This window comes from Marmota monax, unplaced genomic scaffold (assembly GCF_021218885.2).
Source record: "Marmota monax isolate L192 unplaced genomic scaffold, Marmota_monax_Labrador192_F-V1.1 WCK01_AAM20220418_F8-fsc00012, whole genome shotgun sequence".
In the NCBI taxonomy this organism is placed as follows: Eukaryota; Metazoa; Chordata; class Mammalia; order Rodentia; family Sciuridae; genus Marmota; species Marmota monax.
This window is the reverse complement of record NW_026695227.1, coordinates 1,144,701-1,158,213: the sequence shown is the minus strand read 5'-3', so window position 1 is coordinate 1,158,213 and position 13,513 is coordinate 1,144,701. Positions and strand designations below refer to the sequence as shown.

The window sequence follows — 13,513 nt, the reverse complement described above, 5'->3', positions numbered from 1 at the left end:
TCTCACTGAGTTGCTTGGCACCTCATTTTTGCTGAAGCTGGCTTTGAACTCATGATCCTCCTGTCTCAGCCTCCAGAGCTGCTGGGATTACAGGCATGCACCACTGTACCCGGCTTGTTATATCATCTTAAGTCATTAACTATTAGAAATGTCTTGGATGAGGGGCTGGGGTTGTGGCTCAGTGGTAGAATGCTCACCTAGCATGCATGAGGCACTGGGTTCGATCCTCAGCACCACGTAAATGTAAAATGAAGATATTGTGTCCACCTAAAACTTAAGAATAAAAAAGTTTTTTTTAAAAGAAAGAAATGTCTTGAATGAATCCAAAATAAACTTTAAGGACCTTGACTTTGTGTGTGTGTGTGTGTGCAATGAAAAGGGCTGAATTAGAGAAACTTTAGGGTCACTTTATAATTCTGTGTAATAACAGATCTTCCTAACAAACGAAACCTTTTCTCACCCATTCATCAGAACCCTCCTCCAATACATCTGATTGGTTTATGCTAATGCAGTATGCTTACCAATGCATCTAAGAATTAAAAACACAAGGGATTACCATGATCAGATTATAAATTTACTCTTAAAGTTAAGCAAGCATACAGTAACTGAAACAAAACAAAACCTTGTGGCTTACTTATCTTAGTTAAGAAGGTATTCCAGTCTATGAGTACATTTAACCACTGACAGCAACTACAGTTAAATGGAAACATGATCCAGATCAGTGATAAGAGAAATGCTAAGTGACTCAAACTCTTATCTTCCTAGGGATGTATATCTGTCATCTCCCTTCCCTTGGGACTCCCACCTGCGAGGAAAAACATGCGTGAGAAGGAACTATGCTTCTTTCTCATTTGACTTTCAATCAACCCAAATTTCAATGACAGATGTAACCTAAAGTTGAGAATGACTGTCTGCCAACTTAAATCCTTAACTTGAAAGAATAAGATATCACAGAAGACCATCAAAATGATAAGAATTGATATGTCCACAGCCTGGATATATCATTTGTTACCATGCATTTTCATATCTCTCAAGACCCATGTTCCCTAAGGAACCTATTTTGCTATTTACAAAGCAGAACAGTTAAATTAACTACAAAAATTTCATGGTGGGATAAGAATAGAAAGGAGAGTGGAATAAATCTAACATAATTTTCCTATGTATGCATATAAAATAACCTAAGTGAACCCCATTGTGCCCACCCACATGAATGGGGTCCTAATTAGAATAAGATATCGCCTATGTTTATACAATTTTAGTATAATGGATTCTACTGTATAACTAAGAAGAACCAATAAAATAAAAATTTCTTAATGCAAAAAAATTCCCCAAATTACATATTTATGGCATGAAAGAAACCATGCAGAGTTTGAGGGAAACACAGTAAACTAAAGAGTATCTGCCTTACCTCTTTTCAGTTCTTTATCACACTTGGGTTATATGAGCAGAGTTGCAAAGTGGCCAATATATAGGCTGTTCCTGGGATCAAGAAACTTTACTTGGGCCACTTCACAGTAATAAGATCAGGACTTTCTCCTCTAGACATTATTTATATTTAAGATAATAAAAAGAGCTGACGCTGAAGTGTTTACTATGTGACAGGCACAGGCTCAGGCACTTCACACAAAGTAACTCATTTAACCCTCAAAAAAATTTCTCAGAGGCAGATCCTATTCTTATCCACTGAGCAAAAGAGGAAACTGAGGATCAGAAGGATTATATAGCTTGTCCAAGGCCACACAGCTAGTTAAGAGGCAGTGCCAGGATTTGAACTCCAGCAATGGGGCTTTCTAGTTCACATTCAGAACCACTATGCCAAACCATCTACAAATACAAAAATCAATACAAGTTTTCCCAATTGCAACAGAGACCTTCATGCCTCTTAATGCTCATCACTTCTTCCCAGACAATACCCAAGCTTCAGGGTGTGACTGGTCTGCAGCAGGTATCCTCCCTTCAGAAACCTGCCTGCATCTGCCTAGTGCTCACAAAATAAGGTGCTACAGGGGGCTAAACCTTACCCTCTCCTGCCTCCCCCACGACATTTTCCCCTTCATCTTTGATCTTTTCTGCCTCTTGCCCCTGGACCAATAAACATGTTTAATAGTGCTACCTGGAAAACAGAAACCAAAAAAAACTAAAACCTTAGAAATCCCCCTTGATCTTATTTATTTTAATTTTGGCCACAACTCACTTGTGACCCCTGGTAAATTGCTCTAACACTCTTTGATTCCTATACATAAATAATGAGAGTGCTGGACTGGAGAGTCTCTAGGGTCCTTCCAATTCCAACATTCTTGGTATGGTCCTGAATGCAGATGTTTCTTTGAGTGTGTTTGCCAAAAGTCAAATCAATTTCCTTATTGTGCCTGAAGCCCCCAAATTAATTTCCTTCCAAGACAACTGTTAAGCTGTTCCCCACCAATAATGGTTTCCTCTTCCCCGTTTCCTCTCCATTCATTTCCCAAATCCTGGTTTTCTCTAAGACCTAGCTAAAACTGTTCCAGGAAATCCTGACCTTTTAACTCATATAGAACTTTAGTTAAGCATTCGCTGTTGACGGTGTCTTATCTTTCATAATTTTGCTGTACGCATCTTCATTCCTGCATCCAGATAAAGCTCTCAGAGAAGGACAATGTCAGGTTTCTCTGTAACCCACAATGGACCTCCCACTAAGTGGGTCTGTAATAGTTGTTCAGTAATGTTGGCTGGCTGGGTGAAGGTGGTAATCCCATAGCTATCGAGGAAACTATTGATCAAGGTATATTACAAGACTTTGTGAAAGCAACTACTTTCATTCTTTCTCTCCCCTCAAGTGTACAGCTGTAAACATTAACATAATTCAAGAGCATCATCTGTACTTAACACAAGGAAAGCTGAGCTAACTTAAGTTTTCTTTTATCTGAATCAGAAATAGTTATGGCCATGTTTCCCTTTGATCTCAACTTAAGTGATCACAGGCACTGTAACTTTATGGACCTCTAGTTGAATCAGGTTCTGCATTTCCACTAATACATAATTTACCATGGTTACTAAGTTCCCCTACTTTTCAACACATATTACAACATGTTATTACTTCTTCACACTTCTAAACAAATTTCCAGGAAACATCTGAAATGATATCAGAGAGTTGGTGTTTGACCAAAACGACATCCTCTGCCTTATTCATTTGGAAGTGATTAATTTTAACCGGTTAGTTTTATAGTGAGCAAAGTTAGATACACATGTTCCAGGAATTTGCTAATACTTACCAACAGAGACACAATGGACACATTAAATCACCAATGGAAACTTTGAAACATGTTTACATCCTCCGCCCTGAGAAAATTTCTGAGATGTTGCTCAGTACTGTGAGGACTGTTCTCCGTTTTGCAATAATCCTTGGTATTCTCTATTTTTGAATTATTTTTGTGACTTCTCTTTGAATCTAAAATAAATTCAAATTTAAAATCCTTTTTTTTCTTTAATCATTAAATTTTTAATTTTACAGGTTGAATATCCCTTTCCAAAATGCTTGGGACCAAAAATGTTTTAGATTTTGAAATATTTGCATATACATAATGAGATATATTAGAGATAGCACCCACATTTAAAGAAAAAATCATTTTATGTGTAATATATACCTTATGTACACAGCCTGAAGATAATTATTCACATTATTTTTAATGCACCTGCAACTTGTCATGAGGTCAGGTACAAATTTTCCACTTGTGGCATCATGTTGGCACTCAAAAAGTTTTGGACTTTGGAGCATTTCAGATTTTGAATTAGGGATGCTCAGTTTTTACTGATTATTCAAACAATTTTTAAAAAATATTTTTTGTTGTAGATTAACACAATACCTTTATTTTATTTATTTATTTATTTTTATGTGGTGCTGAGGATTGAACCCACTGCCTCATGTGTGCTAGGTAAGCGATCTACACTTGAGCCACAACCACGGCTCCTATTCAAACAATCTGAAACTCAGTTTAATATTTTTAGATGAAAGTTCCAGAATGCCAGCAATTCTGAATACATACTAGAAGCACCTGGAACAATTTCTTAAATACCCTCCCTTCTCTCACTGCCCTTCAAAGATTTTGATCTTATTAGTCTGGAGTAAAACCTTGGCATGTGTATTTCTGAAACATACCTCAGCTATACTAAATGATTTAAGGAATCACTAGTAAGTAATTTAGTTATAACAGTATTGTGAAGTCCTTTGTTAGTAGAAAAGCTGGTGAAATTTAAATAAGGTCTAAATTTAGTTAACAGTTTTGTACCAATACTAATTACCTGGTTTTGATTGCTATACTAAGATTATGTAAGATGCTGACTTTAGGAAAAGCTGCAAGAGGAGTATTCAGATATTCTCTAAACTTTTGTGACTTTTCAAAGTTTAAAATTAATTAAAAAGCTTTTTTCTTAACTTTTAAACTTTTATTTTCTGTATTTGTTTTTAATTGATACTTGAAAACATGAAAATTACATATATTAGTAGGGTAGGGTGATGTTTTGAGACATGAATACATTGTATAATGTTTAAATCAGGTTAAATGTATCTACCTCCAAACTTGTTTTCTTTTTTAAAGTATACTTAATTTTAAAGTTACACACTTAAATATGAATAAAATGAAACTATAAAACAGGCTAGTTGTGGAGGTGGCAGCCAGTGAGTGGGCTTTACTGATGAATGCAGTAACTGAATAATGATGAATGCAGAAACTTCACCATATTAGCCCATTTTCTTCTGTGTGTGTGTAAAATTTTCCATCATCTATATTAGAGAAAAACATTTGCAGTCGATTCTAACATGTGGTCAGGGCCAAGGAACACTGTTCTAAAGTCTTGACAGTGTGGTATATAATGAGGAGCTCTGTGAGGTGCTACCAGCCACTAAATACTTTACACAGCATCTGACACTGAGCTAGTTAGTCAATCTCTATACTACACTGTCCTAAACTGAAAAACAAGATCTGGATTGGAGGACCTTTTAAAAAGCAGCAGCATCGAAAAGCCAATTTATTATTCTAAAAACTTCCTTTTGAGATTAATGTCAGAGTTAATTTCCAGTACAATGGTCAAAAATGCTTAAAATCTTACATCTACAAGAGCATTCATTTCTCAATGTCCTAAAAAAATCTTTACTTCTATGGGATGTTAATATATATGACCTTTAAGATAAGAGTTCTGAGGTCAAATAAGTTTGAAAAGTGCCAGTTCCTTTATTGTAAGACACATAAAAAATTTTTAAAATATGCACTATTCTCTCTTAAAGAATGGTGGTTTAGAGTGTGCAAAAAAAAAAAAATTGTCCTTCTCTCTCTAGAACTAGTTTTATAGAATTTAATTTGTAAAACAGTGCTCTAGACCTATGGTTCCCAAAATTCCCACCCAATGAAGGGCAGCATTAGTATTATTTGGTAAATTAATAAAATAATGATTTAAAAACCAAAGGCTAGACTGACTGAGGGAGAGAGAGAAAGATCCGGTTTCAAACAAACCAAAAAACCCCAAGTGATTGCTGATACATAGTCACACATAGTCTATTCTACAGTAGAGCTCTGTAGAATATAATATAGTAAAATAAATTTATAATATTTAGAAGGATACAGCAATGCCAAGTAATACAAAAGGTTGTATTTAATAGTTTTTCAAGTGAAAGTATTTAATCCATGAAAGAAGAGCACATATAAGCAACATTTTATAAAAGATTAAGTACTAAAACACAGGAGGTATTGGCCTATTTAAATCTGTTAATATAACTAATGACTGCTTTGTAATTCAAGGATGCACTGCCGCTATTACTAATTGGAAAGTAACTTCCCATGATTCTCAGCCCATTTCTTGTGTTTCTTCAAGTCCATCTTCTTTCACCAGTATAAATGACCCAAAAGCCATTTGTTGAACAAATCCAGGGAATACCATCCATATACATAGTTTCTCTAAGATACAGCTCCTGACCTTTCCTTTATATGACACTACCTCTAGTTGTCAGGAATATAAATCCCTTCTTGATATAAACTTTAGAAGATATATTTACTCATCCCTTGTTGCTTTCAGAACTTTGCCATACAGTGGCTTCATCAATGATACATTTTAGTTCTAATAAAGAATAACTTACACTGTTATTTATAATTATAAAAAATTTGTATCATGTTGTTTGGTTTATTATACTTTGACTTGAATGATATTGTGTTTTTCCTCACAAAAGAAGTATTAATATTATTTCATTGAAGAGATTGTGCATTCTTTTGGTTTGAATCTCTGAACCTTCCTCTATCCCAATAAATCTTAAATTTGGTCTTTTGATGGTATTCCATAATTCTTGGATATTCTGTTTATGGTTTCTTACCATCTCACTGTGAGGTCAACTTTATTTTCAAGATTGTATATTTTGTCTTCATTGTCGGAGGTCTTGTCTTCCAAGTGATCTAGTCTGTTGGCAATGCGTTCTATTGAGTTTTTTTATTTGGCTTATTGTTTCTTTCATTTCAAGGATTTCTGGGTTTTGTTTGTTTTCAGAATCTCTTTCTCTTTCTTAAAGTAATCTCTTGCTAACTGTATTTGCTATCTTATCGCTTTGTTGGTATGATCAATGGTCGCCTATATTTGTATGAAGTGTTGAAGTGATCAATTTTTGCTGCATGGCATTGGCACCAAAATAGACCTGTAGACCTATACAGAATAGAGGACACAGAGTCTAACCCAAATTACTACAGTTATCTCATTTTAGACAAAGGCACCAAAAACGTACATTGGAGAAAAGATAGCCTCTTCAACAAATGGTGTTGGGAAAACTGCAAATCCACATTTAACAAAATGAAATTAAGGGCTGGGGTCGTGGCTCAGTGATAGAGTGCTCGCCTGGTGTGTACGAGGTGCTGGGTTCAATCCTCAGCACCACATAAAAATAAACAAATAAAATAAAGATATTGTGCCCAACTACAACTAAAAAATATTTTTTTAAAAAAATGAAATTAAACCTCTATCTCTCACCATGCACAAAACTCAACTCAAAGTAGATCAAGGACCTAGGAATTAAACCAGAGACCTTGTGCCTAATGGAAGAAAAAGTAGGCCCAAATCTCCATCATGTGGGATTAGGCCCCAACTTCCTTAATAAGATTCCTATAGTGCAAGAATTAAAACAAGAATCAATAAATGGGAATGATTTAAACTAAAAAGCTTCTTCTCAGCAAAAGAAACAATCAGTGAGGTAAACAGAGAGCCTACAGAACAGAAGCAAATCTTTACCACAAGCACATCAGATAGAGCACTAATCTCTAGGGTCTATAAAGCACTCAAAACCTTAATACCAAAAAAACAAATAAAACAATCAATAAATGGGCCAAGGAATTGAACAGTCTACTTCTCAGAAGAGGCTATATAATCAGTCAACAAATATGAGAAAATGGTCAACATCTCTAGCAATTAGAGAAATGCCAATAAAAACTACTCTAAGATTTTGTCTCACTCGAGTCAGAATGGCAGCTATCAAGAATACAAACAACTTAACTGTTGACGAGGATGTGGGGAAAAGGCACACTCATACATTGCTGATAAAACTGCAAATTGGTACAGCCAATCTGTAAAGCAGTATGGAGATTCCTTGGGAAACTTGGAATGGAACCACCATTGGACCCAGCTATTCTACTCCTTGTACTATACCCAAAGGACTTAAAAACAACATACTACAGGGACACAGCCACATCAATGTTTTTAGCAGCACAATTCACCATAGCTAAATTGTGGAACCAACTCAGATGCCCTTCAGTAGATAAATGGATAGGGAAACTGGTATATATACACAATGGAATATTATTCAGCATTAAAAGAGAATAAAACCCTGGCATTTGCAGGTAAATGGATGGAGATGGAGAATATAATGGTAAGTGAAGTAAGCCAATCCCCCCAAAACAGAGGCTGAATGTTTTCTTTGATATGAGGATGCTCATAATGGCAATGGGGATTGCGGGGGCATGGGAGGAATGGAGGAACTTTAGATAGGGCCAAAGGGGAAGGAGGGGGCATGAGGGTAGGAAAGATGGTGGAATGAGTTAGACATCATTACCCTGAATACATGTATGAAGACAAGAATAGTGTGAAAATACTTTGTATTCAACCAGAGACTTGAAAAATTGTGCTCTATATGTATAAAATGAAATGAATTGCATTCTGCCATCATATATAATAAATTAGAATAAATAAATAACTTAATAATAAAAAAGTATTAAGTAGGCATAATCATTTCCATATAATCAAGAATAATAACTGAGCTTTTCATATGCTAACAGTGAAAAATATAATTGAGGGAGATGTCAAGGTTTCTATTTTCAAAGAAATGATAACTTATAGGGAAGCAAAATATAAATTATATATAATAAACAGCTAAAGTCAATTCAAAGACATAATGTTAGCCAGAACAAATTAGCATGGCAGGACTTTACACATATTAATAACAGCTAACACCTAGTAATTTCACTGTCACTTAACTCGAGTTAGGTTATTACTATTAGCCCAATTTATCATAAAGAAATTGAGACACAGAGAACTTAAACTTAACTTCCAACCAAATTAGCAGTGAACCAGAATTCAAACTCCAGGTTAGTCTAGCTTATGGACCACTTGTCAACCATCACATTTACTGCTACGAAAGACCACCTCCTCAAAGCAATGGGGACAAATGCCAAGCCTTTGAGGGAAAATAACTACTTCCCATAAAGCCAGGATCACTGGCTATTGTGCCCAGTAGCAAAGCATTCCAGGGTTACAGGGATTCACGATAATGAGTCATCAATACTATTTTCCCACAGCACATTACCTCTTTGATTCGTTTAACCAAAGCATTCTGATCAAAAGCAACAGCTTCTGCACACTGGTGCAGGTGATCCTGATATCGGAGGCACAGCTGCAACACCTGCTGAGAATCCAGTTTCTCCAATTTGGTATTTGTTGGGGAAGTCTGGCCACTCAATAGCCCTTCAAAAGACAAAAAAAGAATAAAATGAAATGGAAGTTTTTGGTAATATATTTGTGAATAAACTGTGTAATAAATTCAGTGATGACAGTAAGAGACAAATTTAATCTTGGATCTTTTTTAAAATGCTAATGACAATCATTGCAACTATCATTTATGTAGCGTCTATCATGTACTAACCACTTTTTCCAAATGCTTCCTGTGCATTGTCTTTCCCACTCACAATTCTCTGGAAAATAAGGCACTATTAGCTTCATTTTACAGATGAGGAAGCCAAAAAACAGAGAGGTTGACAAACTTTCCCAAAGCCATCTATCTAGTAATGTGTTTCTTTCAGAAGTCCTGACTTTGTATCACACTACTTCAGGTATTATAAATAGAAATCCCTGCTTGACTGAAAATGCTGGAAGATGTATTTACTTTCTTACAATAATTAAAATGGCTGCCTGAAAAACTGAGAATAAAATGTATACAGAAACTGCTAGAAGGAGATGCTAAAATGAAAAAATTTAACAAGTAGACTATCTGCTAACATGATCTAAACTCTCATTCTTCACATCTTCCTTCCACATAAGTTTAGTTACATAACTATTAAACTCCCCTGATTTTAGCATAGAGCACCACATTTTCAAATTAGCCTTTCATATATATATCTTTTCTTTAGTAAAAGGCAAAAGATTTATACAATCTGAAGAGAAAGCAGAGCATTCTCTTTTCCTTAAGGAGTGCAGAAAAGGTTATAAGAAGAAACCAAATAAAGAGATTAAGTGACTTAGTCATAAAGCAAAGCCTTGACCAGAAGTTAAGCCTATGAACTTTTTGCCAAGTGCTTTCTGTCAAGGCAACAGTTCGCAAATTTCAAGGCAACAGTTCGCAAATTTCTTGATATCAGAACCCCTTTACATCCTCAAAAAATTACTGAGAGCCCCAAAGAGCTTTTGCTTATGTGGGTTTTGTCTATTGCTATTAACCTATTAAAAATTAAAACTGAGGGCTGATGTTGTGGCTCAGTGGTACAGTGCTTTCCTAGCACAGGTAAGGTACTGGGTTCGATCCTTAGCACCACATAAAAATAAATAAATAAAATAAAGGTATTGTGTCCAACTACAATTAAAATTTTTTTTTAATTAAAACTGCAAAAGTTCTTAAAATTAAATAATTTAAAAATGATAACACTATGACATGGTAACATGAATTCTATATTTTGAGGGAAATATCTGTATTTTCCAAAACAAAAAACCAAGAAGAATAGCATTGGTTTATGTTATTTTTTTAATGACTGCCTTAATAGAAAATAGCTGGATTATCCTACCAGCTTCTGCATTTAATCTGCTATTTCATATCAAAAAGCCTCTGGAAAACTCCAGCGACTTCAATACGAGAAAGAGTGATTTGCAAATAATGTCTAAGTATTGTTACAAAGAGTTTTGTGGGGCTGGGGTTATAGCTCAGTGATAGAGTGCTTGCCTCATACATGTGAGGCACTGGATTCGATCCTCAGCACCACATAGAAATAAAGATAATGTATCCATCTTTAAAAAAATCTTAAAAAAAAAATAAGAGTTTTGGCCTTAGAGAATCCCTAGTAGGGTCTTAAGGATCCACTATGCCACACTATGCTCTATCTCATACTAGAGCCAATGCTATAGCACAAGGTACAGCAAAATACAGGTGACAACAGGAAACATGCTGGGCATGACTGGGACAGATCCAATGCTCATCTTGAGGGGCCCTTTCCCAATTCTTCTCCCCAATCATTAACATCCAAAACTTCACTGTTCTGACACACTGGTGCTTAAACAAATGTCCCTGTGCCCAACCAAAGACACTATGAGAGGATACCCAGTTGGGTTGCCCCAGAAAATCTTTGGATGTGCTGGCCCATGCTCTCATATTTTTATGGGACCTGACAAAGTGAAGTGCAGGTCTGGAACCCAATATACTCCTAGGGTTCCCCAACATTACACTGCCAGCTCTTGGTCTCTCAGCTAATCCACTGTAGTCCTAACACAGAAAAACATGTTATTTGAATTGATCTACCTGCAAATAGTATCTTGTGGTGAATTCAATATTAGTTGCAATAGTTTTTTTAACTGAAATTTTTATTTAAATCTACATACACGATCCTTTACCCAGGTTCCCCCAATAGGCAGCAAAGATCTCAATGCCGACCAATAGGAGGCTTGTTAAATCAAGGTACATCTATAACTAATAATACATGAATGCAGAAAATAATGAGGAAGTTTCTATATACTCACATGGGAAATATCTCCATACTACACTAAATAATAAAAAAGGGATATAGAGAGTAGTGAACGGAGTATGCGATTATCATGTAAAAATGGGAATGTGTAAGTAAATAAAATTGTTGAGATTAGTTTATGTTTAAATAAAGAAACCTTTATATAAGAATTAGATGGAGAGCAAGGAAACTTTCATAATACACGTTTAACAATTTTATTAATCAAATGAATGCATTTCTCCTTAAAATTTTTTTAAATGAACAAATTCATTTTAACAAAAAGTGGCTTTTTGTCTTTCCCATCTATTTTTAATGTCTTCTTGGGCAGGTCTCCCCTTTTCCCCTAGCCCATTATTCATTTTCTTTAAATTGAAAACCAGTTATCTTCCATCCTGACCAAGGTTTATGTTACTGAACAAACCTTCAAACAGCATCTTCTCCAAAGTGATTAAAAGTGTGGTAGTAAACTGAGCTGGCTGAAGATAAGGACCACATGTTGCTTACCTTTACAACTGAGGTCTATAGCATAGCAACTGGCACATAAAAGACTCTCAAGTTAGAATAAAGGATGCAGTCTACTGCTGAATTCCTAGGAGACAACGAGCTAAGAAAGACTTTATGAGGAAAGGTGACTTCCCAGGATCACTCCTCTGCATGTTCCACATACATCTAAAAGTGAGGCCTTGTCTCAGTGTTGATCTGCCCTTTCAAGAGGAATGAGGAAGGTCTCCAATGCTTGAGCAGACTGCTGGAATTTGTGATGCAGAATAAGGAGGGAAACTACAATGCCAGTCCATGCTACCAGATGCTTGAAGCAAAGAGCCAAGAACCCAACCATAGCTCATAAAACAAAACCCTTACTCTATTTCTTAATGAAAAAGGTATGGAAGGGCAAGAGGAGGACTTGAGAAAGTTGCTAGGTCTTAAAAAGCACATTAAGTTGTTCAATTTAAGTTGCCTAACCAACTTCAAAGTCAAAGGAATTATACTTTTATCCTCCCCTTAACCATCTAAAACCATAACTCAGGTATGGATCTATTATCAGAATGTGCTTCCATCACCTCTGAATCTCCAAATATTTGCCACAAACCCCTTCTCTGGATCCCAGAAGGGGTAAGACAGAATAGAGAAAAAAAAGAAGATAGGCCACTTTCCTACTTTTGAAGCAACAAAGTCACAACAATTCAGGCAAATTCTAGAGACAACAAATACAATATTGTCTTACCATTGATACAGAATGAATTACATAGCATAAATTATTTCAGAATACTTTTGTAATGACTTTAAATAGAGAGTTTTCTTTTTTATATAATATGCTGTATAATTTTTAACATCATAATATCTTATCAGAGATAAATAGATTGAAAGTTCTGGACTGTTTAATAGGAAATGGAGCTCATTATACTGTTTCTAAACATATACTCTAACACTCTTTAATACTAATTTCTAGTTCTAGAAGTAACCAAGTTCATCAGGGTTGAAGAACTCAAGTTAATACCCATATGGCTCCATACTGTGCTTTAAAAAAACTGTGGGTTTTCTCCCTACACCTGACATTTCTGAATGAAAACGATTACTCAGCAAAATGTTTCCAAATTTCTAGCCCTAATGATTTTTCCACTCAACACTTTACACAAAGGGGTAGGTACAGATGGCAGTTTGCTGGCTCTGTAGATAGCCAGTCTATTTCTTACCCATTCCCTGGGGCCCACTCTTCATCCATGCATAAACAAAGTGGTTTCAACATGGTTTCAGGAAATAATCTCCAGTATTTACCATTTGCAAGCCCAAAAAGCAGCATCCCCACCCAGAACCAAATTTGCTGGCACCTTGATCTTATACTTCCTAGCTATAAGAATTCTGAGGAATAAATGTTTGCTGTTTAAGTTGCCTAGCCAACATCAAAGTCAAAGGAATTACACTTTTACCCTCCCCTTTACCATCTAAAACCATAACTCAGTTCATGGAATTCTGTTATGCCAGCTTCAACTAATTGGCTTAGCAGTAGAGCGCTTGCCTAGACATTCGAGGCCCTGGGTTCCATCCTCAGCACCATGTAAAAATAAATAAATAAAATAAAGGTATTGTGTCCAACAACAACTAAACAATAAATTAAAAAAAACAATAAGAGATTTTTGACTGTAGGTCATGATATACTTCAAAGACAAAAGCACTTAAGCAATGTGTGTTCTTTACTTAATGTTACTCTATTTCTCAAAGGCATTTCCTTCTTCCCTAAAAGAAATGCTTGCAGACATCTTCCTTACAGGATTTTGTGATGTGTGCTAGTGATCAATTCCTTTAGGATA

At 35.6% G+C, this 13,513-nt stretch overlaps 1 protein-coding gene across 4 annotated transcripts in view; it reads right to left on the bottom strand.

Annotated features, from left to right (window-relative positions):
* Positions 1–13,513, bottom strand: part of Borcs5 (BLOC-1 related complex subunit 5) — a 118,062-nt gene that overhangs the window by 42,094 nt on the left and 62,455 nt on the right. For all 4 annotated transcript variants that reach the window (XM_046436268.2, XM_046436269.2, XM_046436267.1 and 1 more), the window contains exon 3: positions 8,807–8,964. In XM_046436268.2, coding sequence (XP_046292224.1) covers positions 8,807–8,964 — 158 coding nt within the window. The remainder of the gene's footprint in view (positions 1–8,806; positions 8,965–13,513) is intronic.